The sequence below is a fragment of the Rhinolophus ferrumequinum genome (genome assembly GCF_004115265.2).
Source record: "Rhinolophus ferrumequinum isolate MPI-CBG mRhiFer1 chromosome 3 unlocalized genomic scaffold, mRhiFer1_v1.p scaffold_36_arrow_ctg1_4, whole genome shotgun sequence".
In the NCBI taxonomy this organism is placed as follows: domain Eukaryota; kingdom Metazoa; phylum Chordata; class Mammalia; order Chiroptera; family Rhinolophidae; genus Rhinolophus; species Rhinolophus ferrumequinum.
The window spans coordinates 489857-510636 of record NW_022680354.1 but is presented as its reverse complement, the minus strand read 5'-3'; the positions used below and the strand labels follow the sequence as shown (position 1 = coordinate 510636).

At 48.1% G+C, this 20780-nt stretch overlaps 1 protein-coding gene across 3 annotated transcripts; it reads left to right on the top strand.

Annotated features, from left to right (window-relative positions):
• The first annotated feature begins 256 nt into the window (after positions 1-256).
• Positions 257-9402, top strand: TBXT (T-box transcription factor T). Of its 3 annotated transcripts, XM_033100439.1 has the most exons (9): positions 257-344; positions 899-1270; positions 1741-2005; positions 2740-2874; positions 3691-3752; positions 3872-3933; positions 5540-5716; positions 7013-7142; positions 9041-9402. In XM_033100439.1, the coding sequence occupies exons 2-9, from the start codon at positions 1065-1067 to the stop codon at positions 9312-9314; spliced, it is 1311 nt and encodes a 436-aa protein (XP_032956330.1). In that variant the 5' UTR covers positions 257-344; positions 899-1064; the 3' UTR covers positions 9315-9402. The 3 variants fall into 3 exon arrangements, with proteins under 3 accessions (XP_032956330.1, XP_032956331.1, XP_032956333.1); XM_033100440.1 differs by lacking the exon at positions 257-344 and having other exon boundaries at positions 1065-1270; positions 5543-5716; XM_033100442.1 differs by lacking the exons at positions 257-344; positions 5540-5716 and having other exon boundaries at positions 1065-1270.
• Positions 9403-20780: the final 11378 nt, after the last annotated feature.

Sequence of the window (20780 nt, the reverse complement as noted above, 5' to 3'; positions counted from 1 at the left end):
TTATAAGGGGAGCGAGAAAACTTCCAAAAAGGGGTCGTTTGGTTGATTTCCGTCTATTTCCTTCTGTGGTCCCGGGACCGATACATGGGCTTCGCCTTCCAGACAGGTGAGGCATGCGGGATCGGGGACGCCAGGTGGCTGCTCCATGGTCGTGGGTGTTAGTGGAGCTACCTGAAGTGCTGCGGTGCCAGGGACTTGTCGGGATGGGACACTGCCCGGCGGAGGGCTGGGTCTTCGGAGGCGCGAGACCAGCACGATTTGGGCACCGCAGGCGCGGCGCCCTTAAGCCGGGCTGTGCACGCTGCTCTCTGGCGGGGGACCGAGAACATCCGGCCCGGACGCAGGTGAGCATCTTAAGCAGGTGCGACTTAAGGGTGGCACACCTGCGGAATCCGGGTGTGCTTGGAGAGCGAGGAGGGAATTGGGAGGCATCGTGGGCGGCCCGGCAAGCCCCAGAGGACGTGCGGACCAGGGCAAGTTCCGGCGCCCGACTCCTCCCACCACCTCGACCTCCTCCCAGCCCGCAGGGTCCGCCCTGCCGCTTTGATGGAGGTGCAAACATTTGGGGGAGGGCGGAGGTGTAGGGACTGGGCCGGGGCGCGCTGGGTGGACCTCCGACTTACATGAAACAGGCGCGCGGGAGCCTATTGTTGGCCCGGGTGCTGCCTAGCCCGCCCTGCGGGTCTGATATGGCCGCTCGTGGCCAATGGACAGCGGCCCCCGCACTTCAAAAGGCGCGCGGCCCAATCCGCCGCACCCCCCTCCGTGGCCACCGTGGCTCTATTTATGGGGAGGAGACCGATTTTCTTTCCCCAGAGACCTACACTAGTCGCTCCTCACGGGAGTTCAAGTGGAATAACCTTCCCCCCACCCTTTCCCCCTGACCCCCCTCCCCCAGGTCGCTGTCCTCGCCCTCCTCCCGGGTCTGTGCTAGGACCTGGTCGCCTTCGCGGGTGTTGGCCCCAGCGGCCCCTCTATGCAAGAGTGGCCTCCGACTGGGGTGAAGGTGGCTCTCGGGTAGCGAGTCGGGGCTTGGGGGGCGGTGGGGAGGGGCGGGTGGGAGGATGAGCTCCCCCGGCACCGAGAGCGCTGGGAAGAGCCTGCAGTACCGAGTGGACCACCTGCTGAGCGCCGTGGAGAGCGAGCTGCAGGCCGGCAGCGAGAAGGGCGACCCCACGGAGCGTGAGCTGCGCGTGGGCCTGGAGGAGAGCGAGCTGTGGTTGCGCTTCAAGGAGCTCACCAATGAGATGATCGTGACCAAGAACGGCAGGTGGGTGCGCGGCCTGAGCTGCCCCACCCAGCGTGGGCTCTGCGCTCACGCGGGCGGGCAGCCTGGAAAGTTTCTTAACGTCCAACACTTTTTTTCCTGGTGGAGGTCTTATTGCACATTTCCACTAGGGCAGGGAACAGACCCTGGCGGTCCCCACCCATCACCTTTCTGGGGCTTTATTTGGGAAGGCTGGGGAGGAGGGCTCGGAGGAGTCCCGGCTACCCGCGAGCTCCCCGGCCCGGCTTAGCTCAGCTCCTCGCCACCTCTGTCTCTGAGAACGTGGGAGAGTGTGGAGGACGCCTGGGGGCCTAGGAGGGCTCTGGGAAGCGGGGAGCTTGGGAGTCCCCATTGTAAGTTCCCAAGGAGGCTCCGCTTAGCCCTGAAATGACAGACGCCTCTGTCCCAGGCTTTCTGCCTTCCGTCTAAGGGTTCAGATCCAGAGTCGCCCTGCTCTGCTCTGTTCTTTCCAGGAGGATGTTCCCGGTGCTGAAGGTGAACGTATCCGGATTGGACCCCAACGCCATGTACTCCTTCCTGCTAGACTTCGTGGCGGCTGACAATCACCGCTGGAAGTACGTGAACGGGGAGTGGGTGCCGGGGGGCAAGCCGGAGCCGCAGGCGCCCAGCTGCGTCTACATCCATCCTGACTCGCCCAACTTCGGGGCGCACTGGATGAAGGCGCCGGTCTCCTTCAGCAAAGTCAAGCTCACCAACAAGCTCAACGGAGGGGGCCAGGTAGGTGTGACGGGGCGCGAAGAGGGGCCCGCCCGCCTGCGCCTTCTGCGTGGCGGGGTCTTGGAAGGGTCGCCGCTTGCACGGGAGATGACGCCTGCCCTAGAGAAAATGCCACAGCCTTCTTCAGTCAAGCCTTCAGTGTTGTTTATAGTAAACTGAGGTCACGCAGGGCCTGGGGAACCTGGAGAGGGCTCAAGTCTCGCCTTGAAGACTCAGGCAGGTCGCAGGCTTTGGGGAACTCCTGCGTTTTAGTGCTCGACTTCCCTAAGGGGAGAGAAGATCTCACCCTTGATGGTAAACTGTCACGTTAGGGCTTATACAGCTGCCACATTATTTACTGCGTGAATTCTGAACAAAGTTGTAAATTTGTCTTTTCCTAAAGAACGCTTTACCTGGGGGGTGGTACTGGGCGACCCCGTTCCAGCAGCCGCAAACAGGCTCAGGCATTGAGAGTTGTCCGAAGTGGTCCTGGAAGCCGCCGGGCTTCGTTCTCCCAGCTCAGGCTTTCGTGATGCGCGCTCGTTGCCTTTAACCATATGTAGCGTCTCACGCCGTTTTCCAAACTATAGTCCTGGGAAGCGGCACCTGATGGGACCCCACCAACTCCAGCAGGAGCGACAGGATTTTCTGCATCGCGGGTGCATTTTTCTCAGCTGCAGGGCCAATGGATGTTCTGTGAGCTTAACTAGGACCTTGGTGGTCGCCCCCGCCCCACGTGTCTATGTCTCCCTCAGATTATGCTGAACTCCTTGCATAAGTATGAGCCCCGAATCCACATCGTGAGAGTTGGGGGTCCCCAGCGCATGATCACCAGCCACTGCTTCCCGGAGACCCAGTTCATCGCTGTGACTGCTTATCAGAATGAGGAGGTGAGGGGGGCCGGAGGCAGCGGTCCCAGCGTGCTGTCCCCTTGGAGATTCCTGCCAGTGGGGACACATGTGTGATTAGCGCACTTCAGGCTGAAAATTAATGCCTTTTCAAATAATTTAGCATAACTATAAAATTGGAACAGGGGAGAAAAGTTTACAATAAGTCCTCAGGCAAGCATTTCCCCCTTTTTATTCTCTGTAAAAGTGTCTAAATTTGAGCATCTACTAAATGCTCAAATTGAAAAGATGAGTGAAACTTAGGTAAAGAACTATGAGGATTTCTTGAGACCAAGACTTGTGTGAGAGAGGGGCATCTTATTCTGGAAATCTTCCGAAGAGGGTGGGTGGGCAGACTTCCACCTGAGCAGTCAGAGTTCTTCACTGGAAACAAAGTGCTGTTAATGCCTGGAAATCTCTATCTTACATCCAGAATGCCGCCGTTTTGTGAGTAGATAGTGGCGCGGTCAGTGTTGACCACCAGCTAGAACTAGCAGATCACTATTTCTTAGGCAGACCCAGGTATGTTTTGAGCTCTGTTTAATTTACGCACACAGAATATTGTCAGCAGTACATTCAGTGTCTTGTGAATTCCACTTAGAAAATCGGCAATGAAGAACTTTTCATAAATGTGCTATTCTTCATGACCTAGTACAATTTCTCAGCCACTTCAGACCCAAATGGGAAAATATACCTGGAAAGAAGTCTGATTTATATTTGAATTTTTAAAAGAATACTGCTGCTTCCCAATTTCTTGGTGCCAAATTAAATCCCCTGGCTATGAACAATACACTAACGTGACTTTTTTTGTTTCTTCAGATCACAGCTCTTAAAATTAAATACAATCCATTCGCAAAAGCTTTCCTTGATGCAAAGGAAAGGTGAGAAAATTCTAACTATGCCCTTTGGGCAGAGAAGTATGCAGAAAGATGAAATATTGCTGTAAATTCTCTTTTCTGAATGTTCTCCTACTTGACAGTTCCATACACTTTTTTGACAGAAGCGATCACAAAGAGATGATGGAAGAACCCGGAGACAGCCAGCAGTCCGGGTACTCCCAATGTACGGTTTGTTGTGCTGTGCCTGAGGTACCCCATGTCGGGACGGAATGGTTGAGTTGGACACAAGCAGACTTGGGCTTCTGGGTGTGGTTGGGGGCAGACTCGCCTCTTTGCTGTGCCAGGCTCAGCGTGCCGTTGCATGCTGAAGTCTTCAGCCTCTGCTCTCTCCAGACTTGTGGGTGCTCATCCGGCCAGAAGTTGGGGCCAGAGTTACCTGGGCTCTTTGGTTTTGCTCCGAGGCAGCTCCAGCCATGGCTGGGCCAGATCACCGAGACCTTGGAGGGAGTTTAGACTCTGCCGTGTTGGGCAAGAGGAGGACCCGCTCTTTATATCCACTTTGAGGTGGTTTCTGTTTTTGTTATTGATTGAGAACTGAAGGAGCATCTTTGGGGAGATGCTTATGAACAAAATGGGTTTTTTCCCTTCGCCAGCTTTAGTTCTGGGAATGGTGCATTAACACGTGCTGGGTTGGGTGGAAACAGTGGCTCGCGGGATGGGCAAAGCCTGGTTTAAGTCCAGCTTCCTTTAGGAGTTCTGTGAGCCACAGCCAAGGTTTGCAGGCCCAGATGGTGGCATCCAGGAGGAGAAAATGCTGTGCCTCCTCTCCTCACAGGGCAGGCTGGAGAGTTTAAATAATTGATATTGTCAGGAGAGAAAAGTTGGTGTTCGCTTGTCCCCTCAGGAGGCTCGGTGAACCAGCAGGGCACACTCCTGTTGTGTTCTGTGCTGTTTTCTTTTTTCAAAAAGTCATCTTCTAGGCTAATTTATCAATCAGCCCTCCTGAAGTGGCTCGCGGGCCGCATGTGGGAGTGGCATGTGGACAGCTGCTCGGGCAGCGGAGGGCCCATGCTTGAGGGGTACATCCGGACTCTCCTTCATTTACGTGTTGTCTCAAGAGCCATTTGTAGTTTGGAAATTGGAGCCAGAGTAGTTGTCCCCCAGAGGTGGCTTTTCTAAACTAAAACCAAAACAAACAAAAACTCTATAAACAGACAGACAACAGAATGGAGAAGAAATCAGAGTTCTACAGGACAGTGTTGCAGTGATTTTCTGATCGGTGTGTAGTTGGGGAGAATGAGCCTAAAACAGAAGGAAAGTGGCAGAAAAGGTGCCCCTGGCAGGGACAGTGGCTCCCTGGTGTGACGGTGGCTAGTGGGAGGCCGCAGCGATGCGACTTGCATGGCTGGCCCTGTGTGTTGAGCGGGTCTGGCTCTGAATTTTGCCTGCTTTGACATTTTCTTCATGCTCAGTAGTTAGGACCTGAAGGCTGATTGGCCTGGGGGAATGGAAAACCCAACAGAAAACTCCGCTAAGGCCGGGACGATTCTGGGGTGGTCGCGGGTCTGAATGAGAATGGTGGAGGAAGCAGCAGGGTGGCTGAGGCTGGGGTCTCCCAGGTTTTCTCAGCACCTTGGTTAACCTGTGGCCTCCAGTGTGAGGCTGATGGCCGACGCCTTCAGACTTGGCCTGGACACTCAGTGTGGACACTATGAACCCCAGTTCATCAGGGACTCCAAGGAAAAGACACCGTTCCTGGGTCTCAGCCCTCCTGTCCTATAAACGCGGAGGTCATGAAATGCCAGTTACTCCGCATTCTTTTCTCACAGCAGGGGCCTGGCTGATCCCCGGCACCAGCGCACTGTGCCCACCTGCCACACCCCATCCTCAGTTTGGAGGCCCCCTGCCACTTCCCTCCACGCACAGCTGCGAAAGGTACCCCACCCTGAGGAACCACCGGCCATCACCCTACCCCAGCCCGTACACGCATCGGAACAACTCTCCGAGTAAGTTGTATGTTCAAGAAGCTTGGGGGGCTGGAAGACCACTTTTGGAAAGGGATATACTGGGTTCTTGAGGGCAGGATGGGAGAAGCCCTCCAGAACCCACACCCAAGCCTGGCTCCTGTGTGGCTCGAGAGGAGCCTTGTCCGGTTTGGACCGCGGTGGGCTCCCCCGCAGAGCGGTCCCGCCGAGAGACTCTGGCTGTAGAGTGTGCGTCAGTCATTGCTCCAGCTTTCTGGGCCCAGAACTGTGGGCAGCTCTAGGCACCCAGGTTTGCACGTTTTCTGAGCCTCTGCAAAGTGCTGTGTTGGGTCAGCCAGGCACAGGGATTCCTGGGTGGCCTAGACCTAAGTGGGATTCTCCAAGTGTGGTGCCCAGATCAGCGGTCGCTGGACACTCTCCCAGACTTTGTGCATGTGTGGTGGGCCCAGCCATTTGAATAAGCCCTCAGGTGATGCAGGTCTTGTGCAGGCCTTGTCTCACGAGCTCCAGGGAGACCCTAAGATCCCCTGCCTGATTTCTGTCTCACCCCCTGTGTGCCTAGACTTAATTTTGTCTGGCTCCAGAAGGAGGAAAAAAGCTAATGAACACCATAAAACAATTAAGCAGTTAAAGCTGATTTGAAATGAAAGGAGCTTATTTGGTGAGGAAATGCCATGGGACGTGTGTAGCCAGAGGCTAGTCTCTGAGGCTAGGAGACCATATTTTACATTTTGCCCTGGAGTAATGGTTTGTAAAGGGCTTTCAGTTCTTGAATCACTGTGTGGGAAAAGGCAGGTTACAGTTTACGTGTTTTTAGTTTAAAATATAATTAATCCCCAATCAAATGATTGTAGGATTCCATGTCCAGAGGGCAGCTGTTGATTTAATGCAGGGCTGTCCAAACTTTTTTCAACATTTTTCACCAAGGGCCATATGCAGTAAAGTACACAAACAGCCGGGCCCCTACTCGAGGTGAAGTACGTATTGCCTCACCTGGTTTATTTAAGTAAACTAAGTATATTTTTGGAATTTGCTGCGGGCCAATTAACAATGGATTGCGGGCCGCCCGCAGGCCGCAGTTTTGACACCCTTGGTCTAATGATACAGAAAAAGCCTGGGCTGACTGGTGTATATTTTCAAATATGTACATCTGGCAATCAATATTAGCCTTCGATGAGCAAGGAAGCCGGCTGATGGACCATTTTCTCATTTGCTTGCACACATTTTGTTTTCATTGTTGTTGAGCTGTAGTATTTCACTGCATTGTGTTGCTCTTGGAAGACACCATCAATAATGATGCTTTCTGGCATCCCGCAGCCTATTCTGACAACTCACCTGCATGTCTGCCCATGCTCCAGTCCCCTGACAACTGGTCCAGCCTTGGAGTGCCCCCCCACACCAGCACATTGCCCATGTGTGCCAGCACCGGCCCACCTGCGGGCGCCAGGTAACGTCTGTCTGGGAAACGATGCAGACGTCCCAAGTACCCCCTGCCTGTGACCTCATGCCAGTTCCACTCACTGGCCTTTATCTGTGGGTGGCTGGGTTTTTACTTGTGACTGGACCATTAGCTAGATATGTGCAGGGGTCTCAGCTTACGTGACCATGCTGAGTCCCTGCCCTGAGTCCCTCCCCCGGTCGTGCTCTGGGAGGACCCGTGGGTCCCTCGGGTCGATGGGCCTTAGGGGAGGGAAACCATGGCCCTGTCCTGGCCCTGCCATTACCAGCTCATGTGGTGGACACATCTCTTAAATTCTGAGCCTCATTTCTGCAAAAGACGCTGAATAACCCCAGTGTCAGCCTGTCTTTACAGGGTGTTGGGGTCAGTGGGTGAATTCTGAAGAAATGTTTCCAGAACCATTTTTGACAGGAGCCATTATTGAGTTACAGAAGTACATTTTTTGGCTTTTCTGTGGATATAGAATCAAAGTCCTTAACACATATGCTGGGTAACATAATGATGACTATTTTATTACTTACTTGAAAATTCTGTAGAAGGAAATTGGCTTAAAAAATCAAGGTGATTGGCAAACGTATTACTTTTCTTCATAGAATTTTTATAATAAAAAACTAACAAAGTTAGAAGTCAATTCTCATTTTCCAATGAAATAGGCTCGAAGGTATTAAATGATTGAACAAGTTGTTGGCTCACAGCAGAGCGAGTCTGTACGCAAGTTATCTTGATCTCAAAAGCAATGCACTTTATTGTATATAGAATATCAAAACGCCTAAGATTTGAATTCTTTTTGTGTAGGAAATGATCCCTTTGTAATAAGAACTTAATTGGCTACTCTTAAAGCAGACAATGCACAAACCAGCAAACTTCCAAGAGCTCTGAGGTCACTTAGAATCCTGCCCATAAATCAGATGACGTGTAGGTTACAAGCTGCTGGCAGTGAGGATCTCACCTGAGGTTTTCAGTACCGTCCTATTTGGGCATCTTGGAGCCTTGAGGTTTTTTCATCTGTAAAATGGGGATAGTAAGGTACCTCGCTTACCTCAGGCATGTGTGTAAGTTCAGATCCATCTGAACACAGGACATGGCTTGGTAGAGAATATAGCATAAGGTCTCATTCCTCATTCATAGGCCGACTCTTCTATCAGAGAGCAATTTTCTCAGAACAATGTTAGCATCATTTGATGCTGTTCAAATCTGTGTTCTTAGACTAGACGATTGAATATTTATTTCCAACTCCTTTCATGGATTGGGAAACAGCCTCAAAAGTAGTCCCAGGCCAAGTCTAAAGTGACACGTCTGGTTAAGGGCAGAACCAGGACTTGCTTCCGGGTGTCATTCCCAGGCCCCTTTCTTTCTGTCCAGCACGATGCCAGCTATGTACTGACGTCTCAGGACAAAGTGCTGGGCATGGTGCCTGGGTGGGGTCTCTCCAAGGTCCACCTTTCATGGGGTCATGTTTCCCAGGGTGTTGACGCCACCCCGAGGATCCCTGCAGTGGGGGTGGGGGTGGGGGTGCTAGTCGACACAGATGCTTCAGCCCATCCCAGGAGCCCTTTGATTCCGGCTGTCTGGGAATGCTGAAAAAGAATGCAAAGCTACCAGCCCAGGTCTTTGTAGCAAAACCTAACCACACTGGGCCAGGGGCTACGCCCATGCAAATAACCTGGAGTCGGTTCCCAGGGTTTCCGTTCTCTGTAACAGACAGGACAATGTCTTACACACCCATGAGTTGTGTAATATGGGGAAATGACCTGTTTGGAAGATGCTATATACCCCGGTTCTCAGGAGTGGGATTTTTGGTGTTTGGTGCCCCTGGTGCAGCTGGTCCGGAGCCCCCCCTGGTTTCAGGCCTCTGACTTGTCTGCTTCTCCCCTTTTCCATTCCAGCCAGTACCCCAGCCTGTGGTCTGTGAGCAATGGCACGGTCTCGCCCGGTGCTCCCCCAGCAGGCGTGTCCAGCGGGCTGGGTGCCCAGTTCTTCCGGGGGCCCTCCGCGCACACTGCACCCCTCACCCACCCGGCCTCGGCTGCCTCGTCCTCAGGCTCCCCACTGTATGACGGGGCCGCCACGGCCACAGACACTCCTGACAACCAGTACGATGCCTCGGCCCAGGCCCGTCTCATAGCCTCATGGACACCTGTGTCGCCACCCTCCATGTGACTCGCACCACGTCTTAACACGCAATGACTCCTTTGTCGTGGCAGCAAGTATTGGTTCCAGTGATCTAGGTACCCAGCGGCAGCCTCGTGGGTCAGGAGAAGGAAGTGGGCTTTCTTACCTCCATTCCTTCATCAGAGGAGAATAATGACCAAGAGACCCCCCTCTCCCACCCGGCATCGGCCATGGCCTGTGGTCTGGGTCATTTATGTGCTGCAGGGGAATTCAGGTGTGCAAGCAGGCGGTTGGCTTCCATCACCACAATTCACAGCAAAACTGATTTGCTAGGGTCCAGAAACCTTTGTTTGTTTCTCATACAGCACATAGACGACTTTGGGACATCAGAACCTGTAAACTCCTCTGGTCCTGCTTTAGCGAGATAAAAGCTAAAGCACACGTTTGATTCCCTTCCTTGTTGCTTTCAAGTAGTTTTCAGGCCCCGATTGTGGCAGGTGTCATAGTTGAGCTGGGCTGCGGAGCACAGATGATATCATAGTTGGAGACAGCAGATTTTAGTTGAAACACAAATCTCACTAGAAAGGGTCTGTTTCGAGCGTAGGTAGCTAATCTCTTGTATGGTTAAACTTGCAACTGTTTATATTGTTCTTTTGACAAAGTAGCCAAAGACAATCAGCAGGAAGCATTTTCTGCAAAATAAAGGCAATATGCAAAATTTGGTGGGTGTAGTGGTTATTCAAATCCTTCTGCTTTTTGGGTAAGATTCTGCTGTTATAGCTGGTGGTGAAGACCTTGTCCCAAAGAAACATTTCTATCTGCTGTGAACTTTAATATTTTATCTAGTCAGTTGCAGAACTGGAAGTGAAATATGCATATATTTACTCCATGCTAATTGGTACAAAAATGCAAAAGATGCTAAATGATTTTCAAGAGATGGAAACAACCAGCACAATCATGGAAGAAGGTGGGTAACGACAGAATGGAGAACATGCTCCATAAAAAAGGTTCCCAGGGGATAGCCACTGCCATGTGTTGCTGAGTCTTCCACTTTTCAAGCAGGATTGTTTATTGTGTCTATCTTTAACACTCCTGCTTGAAATCCTGCTTAATATGGGCTGTCCACCTGAGTCAAGTGAAAGTACATAAGATGAGCCGGCAAAAAGTTAGTTTATAGATGTACGATGTAGTGGCCACAGCCCTTTGCAGGATATGGCATTTGTAAATAACCTTGCCTGTGGGCGTCCCCAGCAGTGAACCAGAACCCCACTTGTGCCTGACTGGGGCAATTTCTCCACCTAGTGGCAGAATCCTTAATTTGATCTTAGTTGTTCCAGCTTGATGTTCCGATCAGGGACACAGTCCCAGGGTCCTTCCTCCAGGGGCTTTCACTCTGGTTGGGGGGACCGTTTCTACATGTAGAAGATGGACAGGGTCTTGGCATGTTTGAGTTTCTGAAGTTGACCCAGAGTTCAAATTCAAGGTATTAATATTGTAATGAACCAAACTGTCTCCAGTTACGTAGTGGGGCCGTGACAGGGTGAAAGAGCATGTGATTGGTACAGAAGACCCACACCTGAGAACACCTTTGCCTCACTTGCTGTGGGACCCCAGGGGAATCGGTTCTGTACTCCAGAAATTCAAGTTCCTTAGATGTAAATATGGAGAAAAGAAATCCTTTATCAGGGTTGTTGTGAGAAATAAAACCCAGAAGGCAGAACAAGAGGAAAAGTGAACAAAGGGGGCCATTAGAAAACAAAGAACAAGATGGTAGTTTTGAACTTAGTCATATCCATACTCATGGTGAATGCAAACAGTGTAAGGCATAGATTGTCAGATTTGTTTTTTTTAAAAAAGCAAGACCTAACTATTTGCTCCCTACAGCAAATGTACTTTACATATAAAGACACAGTAGGTTAAAAGTAAAGTGATGGGAAAAGATACACCATGCTGACACCGGTCAGAACAAAGCTGCTGGAGTGTCTGTCACCAGTGGACGAACTAAGTTTCAGAGCACAGAGCAGCCAGGAATAGAGGGCACAGGCAAGGAGAACGGTGAGGTGGGTGTGGGTGGGGAGCCGACGTCAGGACCCAGGGTGTCCTCTCCCCCAGGGCAGAGGGCCCGGGCAGCTCCCAGGGGGTGGCCACTCCCATGCAGCGTCATGCATCACTGAGTCTTCCTCTTTACAAGCAGGATTGTTTACTGTGACTATCTTGTATGTAGCGTGTGGGGGCACTCTACATTTCACAGGACTCTGGATCCCAAGGAGCTGCTTCCAGACCTGGTGTCCTCGTATGTCATGTGACTCTGGATTCTGGATTCTGAGCCTGTTGCTGGGATGAACTGGCTCTAAGAGGCTGACTGTGAGAGCTGCCATTGTTGTCCCCAGTTCTTTGTTTTTCCCTGTATCCATGGTCTCCACCATGTAACTTTTCAGCTACTTCCCCAAAAGGTAGAGTCTCCTTTCTGGAAGTTGATACAACCAAAAGATGATGACATTTCAATGATCGGAGACAGAAAATCAATCTCAGAAAGATCTGATTATGCCGTTGTTCCACTGAGCAGTCTTCTAACTCGAGATATACCTCCCTGTCTTTCAGTGTGGGGACCCCAACCAACCACCCACTGCAGACCGAACCAACAGCTCTTTTCTACCCGAAACTAGAGCTAAGACTGAAGTGGGCCTACTGATAGGTCACTGCCTGGGGGTGGGCAGCCATCGGAGTTGCCTGGAAAACCAGCTGCCTTTCTTTGAGGCCCTGGGGCTGCTTCTTTGAGTGACAGTAACCAGCCTCTTTTGATCACCCCACTGCATGCTGGGCACCCCATTCTCCACTGACACACACAACTACTTTGTCCCTTTCTTCCACACCTAATCAATGAGATGCTCCAAGGAGCGCCCCCTTGCAGACATCTGTGATATGTCGTCTGTGCCCTGGGCAGATCATGACTTAGGAGTGGCCAGCAGGTCCTTGGCCCACACGTGGGATCCTCAAGCATCCGTTCTCATTAAACAGGAAGTGGCTTTCAGGTTTTTCTCTCCTTAGTCCTCATTTGCATAGGTTTGGTGCTGTGGAGGGTCTCATGTCTTGATAGTAGATAACTTTTGGACCTGGAAGACCAAATCAATCTGTTTAGGACCTTATTTCAGAAAAGACTTTATTCTGATATTTCTTGTCTCTTTCTCAGAAGGAGCAAATAATCCATTCCTAAAGCATGCGACAATCACTCTGGTGGATGCCCTCTCTTATCCTGTTTTAAGACAAAAACCTACACTTTCTCCTGAGTAGAGGGACGGCAGGCCCTGGTCCTAAGGTGTCCTATCGACGTCTGTACCAACGTCTTGCTGTTTTTCAGGCTCTACATACCAGCGACTGCGTGGTTAGAGTATGTCATCTAGAGAACGGACTTCATGTGCCAAGTACCTAGTGAGTTTTATATTGACTACTATGTTCCCCCATTTTGTAGAACTTAATTTAATCCTTACGCTGTTTTCATCGGTTTTTGATGTGATAATGCCATGTAAAAATCAACCTCAAAATCTCAGGGGCTCACAAAAGCCAATCTTGTTTCTCCTCACATTACATGTCCCGGTCTCCAGCGAGGATCTGTGCTCTGCTCCCGGCAGGGAGGCCTCCGTCTGATCCTCGAGTCTTTTCTTCAGGACCGGGGTTGAGGGACACACCAGCTCGTCACACAGTTCTCTCAGTGGAAGATGGGAGCAGGAGGAGATCTGTCCAGCAGAGGGTTGAAGACATACAGAAAGGTTCTGTATGTACCACACTGTGGTAGCCAAATCTCGTCTCACGGTCAAGCAGTGTGTCAGTGAGCTGGAACCATACAGCCTGCCCAGGGGGTCCCAAGGCAGAGGGGAGTAACTACTCAGCAAACAGGAGCCCAGCTTACACAAACCGCCCCCCTGGAGCCAAACAATTCAGTCTCTGTATGATAGTAACTTTCCGCACCGCAAGTAAACACCATCTCTTAAGTGACAGCTTCGCATGACTTTTCATGTGTTTCATACAAAAATACTGTGTTTCACTTCTAGTTAATGCATCTCATGTATTTGGTAAATGATTTCAAACGTTGTTAAAATATACTATTTTGAAAGTGCTTATAAAAGAAAAGCATATTCCTTTTATGCTTTCCTTCATTTTAAACCTGTAATTACTCTATATCACTGATTTATTAACCTGTGTTAATAAACATTGTCCTTCTTAGAGTAAAATTTGTTTCTAAAAGCAGGGAAGAGAAAGCATTATAATTACCGAGATATTTATAAGTGTGGATAGCAAAATGCCATAGAAAACAAACAACACAAATAAAACAAAGCGAAACAAAACTTAAAGCTGGATACTTCTCGGTGAGAAGGTGAGACGTGCTTTGGGTGAACACGTGACAAGGGGGCTCGGGGGAAATTCTGCTCCCACGCAGGAAGACTAGAAGGGCAGCCACGCTCATTTTCTCTGCTCACTCATTTCTCTGCTCACCGGAGAGAGGGGCTCTCTCGGGTCACTCTCTCGGGTGAAAGTGGGAATGGAAACTCCTCTAGATCCTCACTGCTGCGTATGTGCTTTCCTAAAGCCATCTGCTTGAGAAGGTTCTCGGGGTGGAGGTTCTCCTCCCCAGCCCTCTCAGGATTGCCCTTCTTTTAATGAAAAGGAAAGGTTTATTGCCGACTCAGCAGGATCTTCATTGACTCAGGTGTGGAAACCTGTGGACATCAAACGAAAGACAGTTGTTCAATTCCAGGGCATCATAAAGTTTCCCCACGCCCCCCACCCCCCACACCACCGTAAGTCCCATGAAGAAAGCACACGGTAGAAGATCCTCACATCCCAGCACCCGTGCACCCCCCACTTTGGTTCCAGCCACCCACAAAAACAAGCTGGTCTACCTGACCCCCAGTTGGAAGCTCCTGGGCGGTGACAACAGCTGTCATTCTGGGATCTTCTTATGTGCCTGCCAATGTTTGACGTGCTTTGCATGTGTCGATTCAACCTCCCAAGAAATCGACCCTCTTTTTGCAGCAGAGGAAGTGGAGGTACAGAGGAGTGGACTGTCTTGTCCAAGGTCGCACAGCTGGTAAGTCCCCCTCTCTCCCAGTGTGTGCCCGGCCCAGTGAGTAAGTCAGCTGAGCTTCCCTGCACCAGTGTGGGATTTCCATGCGACTGTTTTCATTTTTCGGCAATTATAAGAAAGGGGACTATGAATGTTCCTGTACAAGCATTCTCGTTTCTCTCGGGCATATAACTAGGGATGAAATGGCTGGATCCTAAGGCAAGTGAATGCTGACTTTATAAGAAATTCCCAAACATTTCCCCAAAGTGACTGTACCGTTTTAAACTCCCCCAAGTGATGTATCGAAGTTCTAATTGTTCCACTGCTTTGCCAGTGTTTAGTGTTGACAATGTTTAGTGTCACTTTTCTGAGTCTAGCAATTTTAGTGGGTGTGAAATTGTTATCTCATTGTGGTTTTGATTTGCTTTGCCTGAAAACTAATAATGTGAAGTATCTTTTAATATGCCTACTGGCCATTCATATATCTTCTCTTGTGTGTGTTCTGGTCATAAGCCCTTTTAAAAATTGGGTTATTTGTCTTCTCATCATCAATTAGTAGAACAAATTGTTCTACCCAACCTGTTGCTTGTCTGTTCATTTTCTCAGTGGTATCTTCCGACGAGTAGATATTTTACATTATAATTTATCAATTGTTTTCTTTGATGGTGACTGCTTTTGGTGCCCTGTCCAATACATCTTTACTTACCCAAAGTTGTGACGATGGTCTCCTTTGTTTTCTTCCAGAAGTTTTGTGGTTCTCAGTTGTATGCTTAGATCTATGCTATACCACACATGATTTTCTGAACATGGAGTGAGGTAAGGAGTCATTTTTCCCCTGTGGGGATGTCTAGTTGTTCTAGTTACAGTTGTTAAAAGGATGTTCCTTCCCACATGGGTTGAAAATTAATTGGTCATATATGTATATCTATTCTTGACTTTCTATTTGGTTCCATTGATCTATTTTCCTATCCTTATGCCAGTATTTCACTGTCTCACTTACAATAGCTTTATAATAATTCTTGAATTTAAGGAGTGTAAGATATCTAACATTTTTCTTCTTTATCAAAATGTTTATAGCTCTTCTAGATTTCATTGTTTTGCATTTCGAGATAAATTTTAGGAACAGCTTGTCTAATTTTTCAAAAACACCTACGGCAATTTTTCATTGAATCTATAGGCCATTTTTGGGATATGCCATGATGACGGTATTGTATCTTTTAGTCCATGAACATAGGACACTTTTCAATTTATTTAATTTCTCTCAGCAGGGTTTTATAGTTTTCAGTGTAGAGGCACTGCATATTTTTGAGTAGATATATTCCCAGTAATTTGATATTCTTTTGATGTTGTTATAAAATATTTATTTTTGTAATTTCACTTTCCAATTGTTGCTAGTATATAGAAATATAATACATTTTTATACATTGAACTTGTGTGCTGTGACCTTGATAATTTCACTGATTAGTCCTAGTACTTTTTGGGTTTCCTATGTAAATACTTACATTATTTGTAACTTATAAGAGTTTTACTTCTTCTTTGTTAATTTGTATGCCTTTTATGTTGTATCCTTTTTGATACTTTTTTTTTTTTTTGAAGGCGGGCGCAGCTCACAGTGGCCCATGTGGGGACTGAACCGGCGACCTTGGTGTTACCAGCACCACGCTCTAACCAACTGAGCTAACTGGTCACTCCTGTATTTTATTCTTGTGTCAGGTGAGTTGAATGGGAATGTGAATGGAAAAATGTTGAATGGAAACAGTGAGAGCCAACATCATTGCCATTTTCTCAGTTGTAACGGGAAAGGGTTTAACGTAATATTATCTGTTGGCTTCTATAAGCTAAGGTCATTCCCTTACAGTCCGATTTTTCTGAGTCATTGTTATGAAGGCACATGGAATTTTCCAGCGCTTACTCCACAACTACTGAGTCTCACGGACAATCATTCCTCTTTTACTTTGTTAATGTGTTGTATTTCTGCTAGGTTTTCAAATGGTACCAACCTTGTATTCCTTAGATAAACACCACTTGGTCATCATGCACTATACTTTTTATATATCACTGGATTCATTTCATAATATTTTTATAAGGATTTTTGTTAACATATTCCTGAGGGAGATGGATGTAAACATTTTTTTTAGTAACATCTTCGTCAGTGTTTGTTATCAGGGTAATGCTGCTCCCATAAAATGTTTTGTGAAATGTACCAGTGAGGCCATTGGGCCCTGGAGTTTGTTTTCTCTTTTTAAAAATAACTTTAAAAAAGAGTGAGATTACCTCATTGGTATACCAACTGTCAGCGATAGAAATACAGTGTTATTCCTTGTATAGGCCAGGAATAAGGTTACTGAGTAAATTTCACAGAGGACGCGCCGGTCAGATAGGCTTCCTGACAGTAACACGCTCACTCCTGGGCGCAGTGACAGAAGCCAATGCAGCCAGCGCACCCTGGATGAACAACGCCTAAGAGGAAAGTCAAACAGTAAGGCAATTTTGTTTCACATTTTGCTAGAGGTCTTTGTAACATTTCCAGTGTGGATGTCACAAGCATAGACACATTTCAGGAAGGAGGTAATTAATAGTGAAAATGCTGCTTAATATTAGCAATGTGCTACCATTCTAAAATTTGGAGAAAATACTTTATTGATTCAAAGATCTTGCTAAGAGGAGAATTGCTATGATTTTTTGTTTAAACAACCAATGTATGATGTAATATTTACCCTGTCTGGTAATCTTCATCTTTTCCTTCAGACCCGGGGTTCCATCGGGAACTTTCTTTTAGCATTTCTTGTAGGGTGGGTTTGCTGGATATGAAAGCTTTCAGTTTTTGTCAGAGACTGTCATTATTTCACTTCCAATTTTGAGCAATATTTTCACGGGGTATAGAATTTTAGTTTTTGTGTGTGAATTTGTTTATTTATTTATTTTTTGGTCATTTTCTTGTCTTCTAGCCTCCACTTTCCTGGTGAGAAGGCAGGTGTCATTCACAACATTATCCCTTTCTATATATTATATACAATATATCTTTTTCTCTTTGATGCTTTAAAGATCTGTTGTTTACATTTTGGTTTCAGCAGTTTTACTAGAATGTTCTTAGGTTTATTTTCTTTGTATTTATCTTGCATGGAGTTTGCTGATGATTTTGTATCTGTGGGTTAGTGCTTTTCACCAATTTTGGAAAGTTTTTAGCCATTATCCCTTGATATGACTCCTCTGCTGCATTATACCTTATCTTCCCTTCCTCTGGGACTCCAATTACTTGTATGATTGTTTGATGTGGTCCCACAAATTTTGGATGCTCCCGTCTGAGCTCTCCTCCACTTCTTTTTTCTTTTTGCTTTTATTCAGTTTTGATTCTTTTCATTGACCTGTCTTCAATTTATCAATTTTTCCCTTTGCAGCATCCCATCAGCTATTAATCCCATCTAATCAAGTGTTTATTTTTGAAATCATTTTTTCCTAGCATTTACAGTTGGTTTTAGTTTCTAGTGTGCAGGTGTCTGCTGAATTTTGCCATCTCTCTACACACGCTGTCTATTTTTTCCCACTGGCTACCTTAGTATTTTTAACATAGCCATTTAAAAGTCTCTGATTCTAAAATTTGCGTCTATTGACAATTTCCTTTTTATTACTGTGGATCACTTTCCCTTATTTTTTTATATGTCTTGTAATTTTCAATTTTTTGCTGGATATTCTTGTAGAAAATAATAGTAGAGACTGAAGTAAATGATCTTTACCTCCAGAGGCGAGCACCTCCCTCTGCGAGGCTGAAGTGAGGGTCAGTCTGGTGGCTCCGAGCTGAGTGAGGGGTGGCTCTTGTTGTATGTTGTTCAGTGGACTTACTGCTGCTGGCTTACACATTCTGACGGCTGGATCAGCAGGGCCTGGCATTTGAACCCTGGCGTGGCCCCAGGTCCTGTGGGAGCCACTGCTCCCCACTCTCTGAAGGCCCAGAATGACTAGGAAGGGCTTCTCACGTCTCTTGCTCTCTCACCTCTTGCCTTCTGAGGGTGCTTCCCTGTACTTGGATGAGACCCCAGCCCTCCCTGGGTGCCCCTCAGCTCTCACCCCCATTTCCAGCTTTCACCCTGGAAAATGGCTGGAGGTTGTATGCAGAACTATCTGTGACTCAGGCTACGCAGGGTTCTGACTAGTCACCCCTGCTGACACGCACACGCGGAAACCTGGCTCGTCGTTCCTCACCCATGGTACCGTCACGCAGTCTTGCTGTTCTGCCCTCCTGGGTGTCCCCTCTCCCAGGCTTGTCACTTTCTAGAGTGCAGTTCGCTTACACACCTCTGTGTTTTCAGAAATCCGAATAAATTCGGGACTTTGTAGCTTATCTCCTCATTCCTGTCCCTCCACATCACTGGGCTCAGGCAACGTGTTTTTTATCAAAACCAGAAACAAAAATTCCTCTGATATGTTGCTCGTCTATTAAATGCTTTCCTTTGTCTTTCCTCTGATTTCTTTTTATTTTTCTTACAATTTGTGTGTCTAGATACTGCGTTGGTTCTGTTTTCATTCTTGACTTTTTTTTTTTCTTTTTTAAGATTTTATTGGGGAGCGGGAACAGGACTATATTGGGGAAGAGTGTGTACTTCCAGGACTTTTTTTCCAAGTCGAGTTGTTGTCCTTTTAGTCTTAGTTGTGGAGGGTGCCGTTCAGCTTCAAGTTGTTGTCCTTTCAGTCTTAGTTGTGGAGGGTGTAGCTCAGCTCCAGGTCCAGTTGCCGTTGCTAATTGCAGGGGGCACAGCCCACCATCCCTTGCGGGAGTCGAACCCGCAACCTTGTGGTTGAGAGCCCGCGCTCCAACCAACTGAGCCATCCGGGAGCTCAGTGGCAGCTCAGCTCAAGGTGCCGTGTTCAATCTTAGTTGCAGGGGGTCGCAGCCCACCATCCTTCGTGGGAGTCGAGGAATCGAACCAGCAACCTTGTGGTTGAGAGCCCACTGGCCCATGTGGGAATCAAACCAGCAGCCTTCGGAGTTAGGAGCACGGAGCTCCAACCGCCTGAGCCACCGGGCCGGCCCTCATTGCTTGTCTTTAAATGAAATGAGTTTCTTTCCAGTCAGCTATTGAAAGGAGAAGGTAAAGCTGTGGTTTATACCAGCAGGAAATTCTCTTATTCTTCAGATGTGGGGGTGTGTGTGTGTGTGTGTGTCCCCAATGGAGAGAAATGGAGAGAGGCAGAAGTGGAGTTGCTCATGTGTGTCATTCTTCTTTGTCCCTATGACATACTTATTCCTTCCGATATAGCTTGTCTATGTACGTCATTATTTTCAATTAAACTTGACTTTTAAAGTCCTAATGGTCATAATTGAATTCTGAAGTTCTCTAGCACCTCTTCCTGCAACACATAATTTAGTCTGTTCTTAAATGCATAGTGGTTCACGTTACAGGCTGAATGCCATGTTATGTTAACCACAGAATCTGAGTTTCTGGGACCTCGTCAGAGCACTAACCCAGCTACCGCTGAGTCTCTTTCTCAGGCACTGAGCTAGGGTCCTGCTTCCTCAGAATCTCTCGATTGTACTTTGTGAGTCTTCAGCATGGTGATCTTTCTGCACAGAAAGACGTCTGCAAGGCTGGCTTTAGTGCATATGGAATCCTTGTCATATCAGAATGAGAGCGCGCTCTGGACCAATGCAGCCTCGTTGGGTGGGCAGCATGGGTGCAAGCTGATTTCAGTCCCAGCTGTCCCTGTCTGGGCGCACACGGCGTGCCCTGCACCATTCTATCCAGTACCCGCCTCACCTGGAGGCTCCTCCATGTCTTCAGTGATAAAAATCTGGGGCAACTGCCGTTTGCCCAGCGTCACATCTCTGGCTGAACACAGAAGCTTTTCACTGGAGCTGCTCCGGCCTGGGGGCCCCCAGTTGCCCTGCAAGCCTTGCAGTGCCAATGACCAAAGAGGACTGGTCTATTTGGGAAAAGCAGGGCCTCCTCACTTTTTATGACCCTCTGTAAGGGAGCACCCCAAGCCTCTCTGTTTGCTTCTCAAGGATTAATAAAGGTTTTAGTGAAATGGGTTTTTGTAACTTGAAACACCCTTGCAACTCTCCTTTCCCTCGGGTACAGACACTAGGATGATAAAGGTGTAGAGAGAGACACCCACTACAACATGTAAAAATGACCCTTTTCCTCCGACAATTAACACCTTGTTCCTGGGACAAGCCTGTCCCACCTGCTCTCCAGCCTTTGTGCTGGACCCAGATGGGTCCCACCAATGTCTGCTGCTGTATACTGCCTGTGTAACTAACTTTTAAAAAGTATTGTAAAAAGTATCGTGCAAGTCAGCTTTACTAGGTCATTGGCTAGACAGGCCCCATGTGTGTACGTGCAATTAGGTGTACCGTAGTATGTCCGTCCGAGGTCGTGGGCATGCCTGTCTCCAAAATCTACCGGAAGCAGCTTGCACCTGGGGAGCGTGTCCTATGTTACCTGCCTCTCACT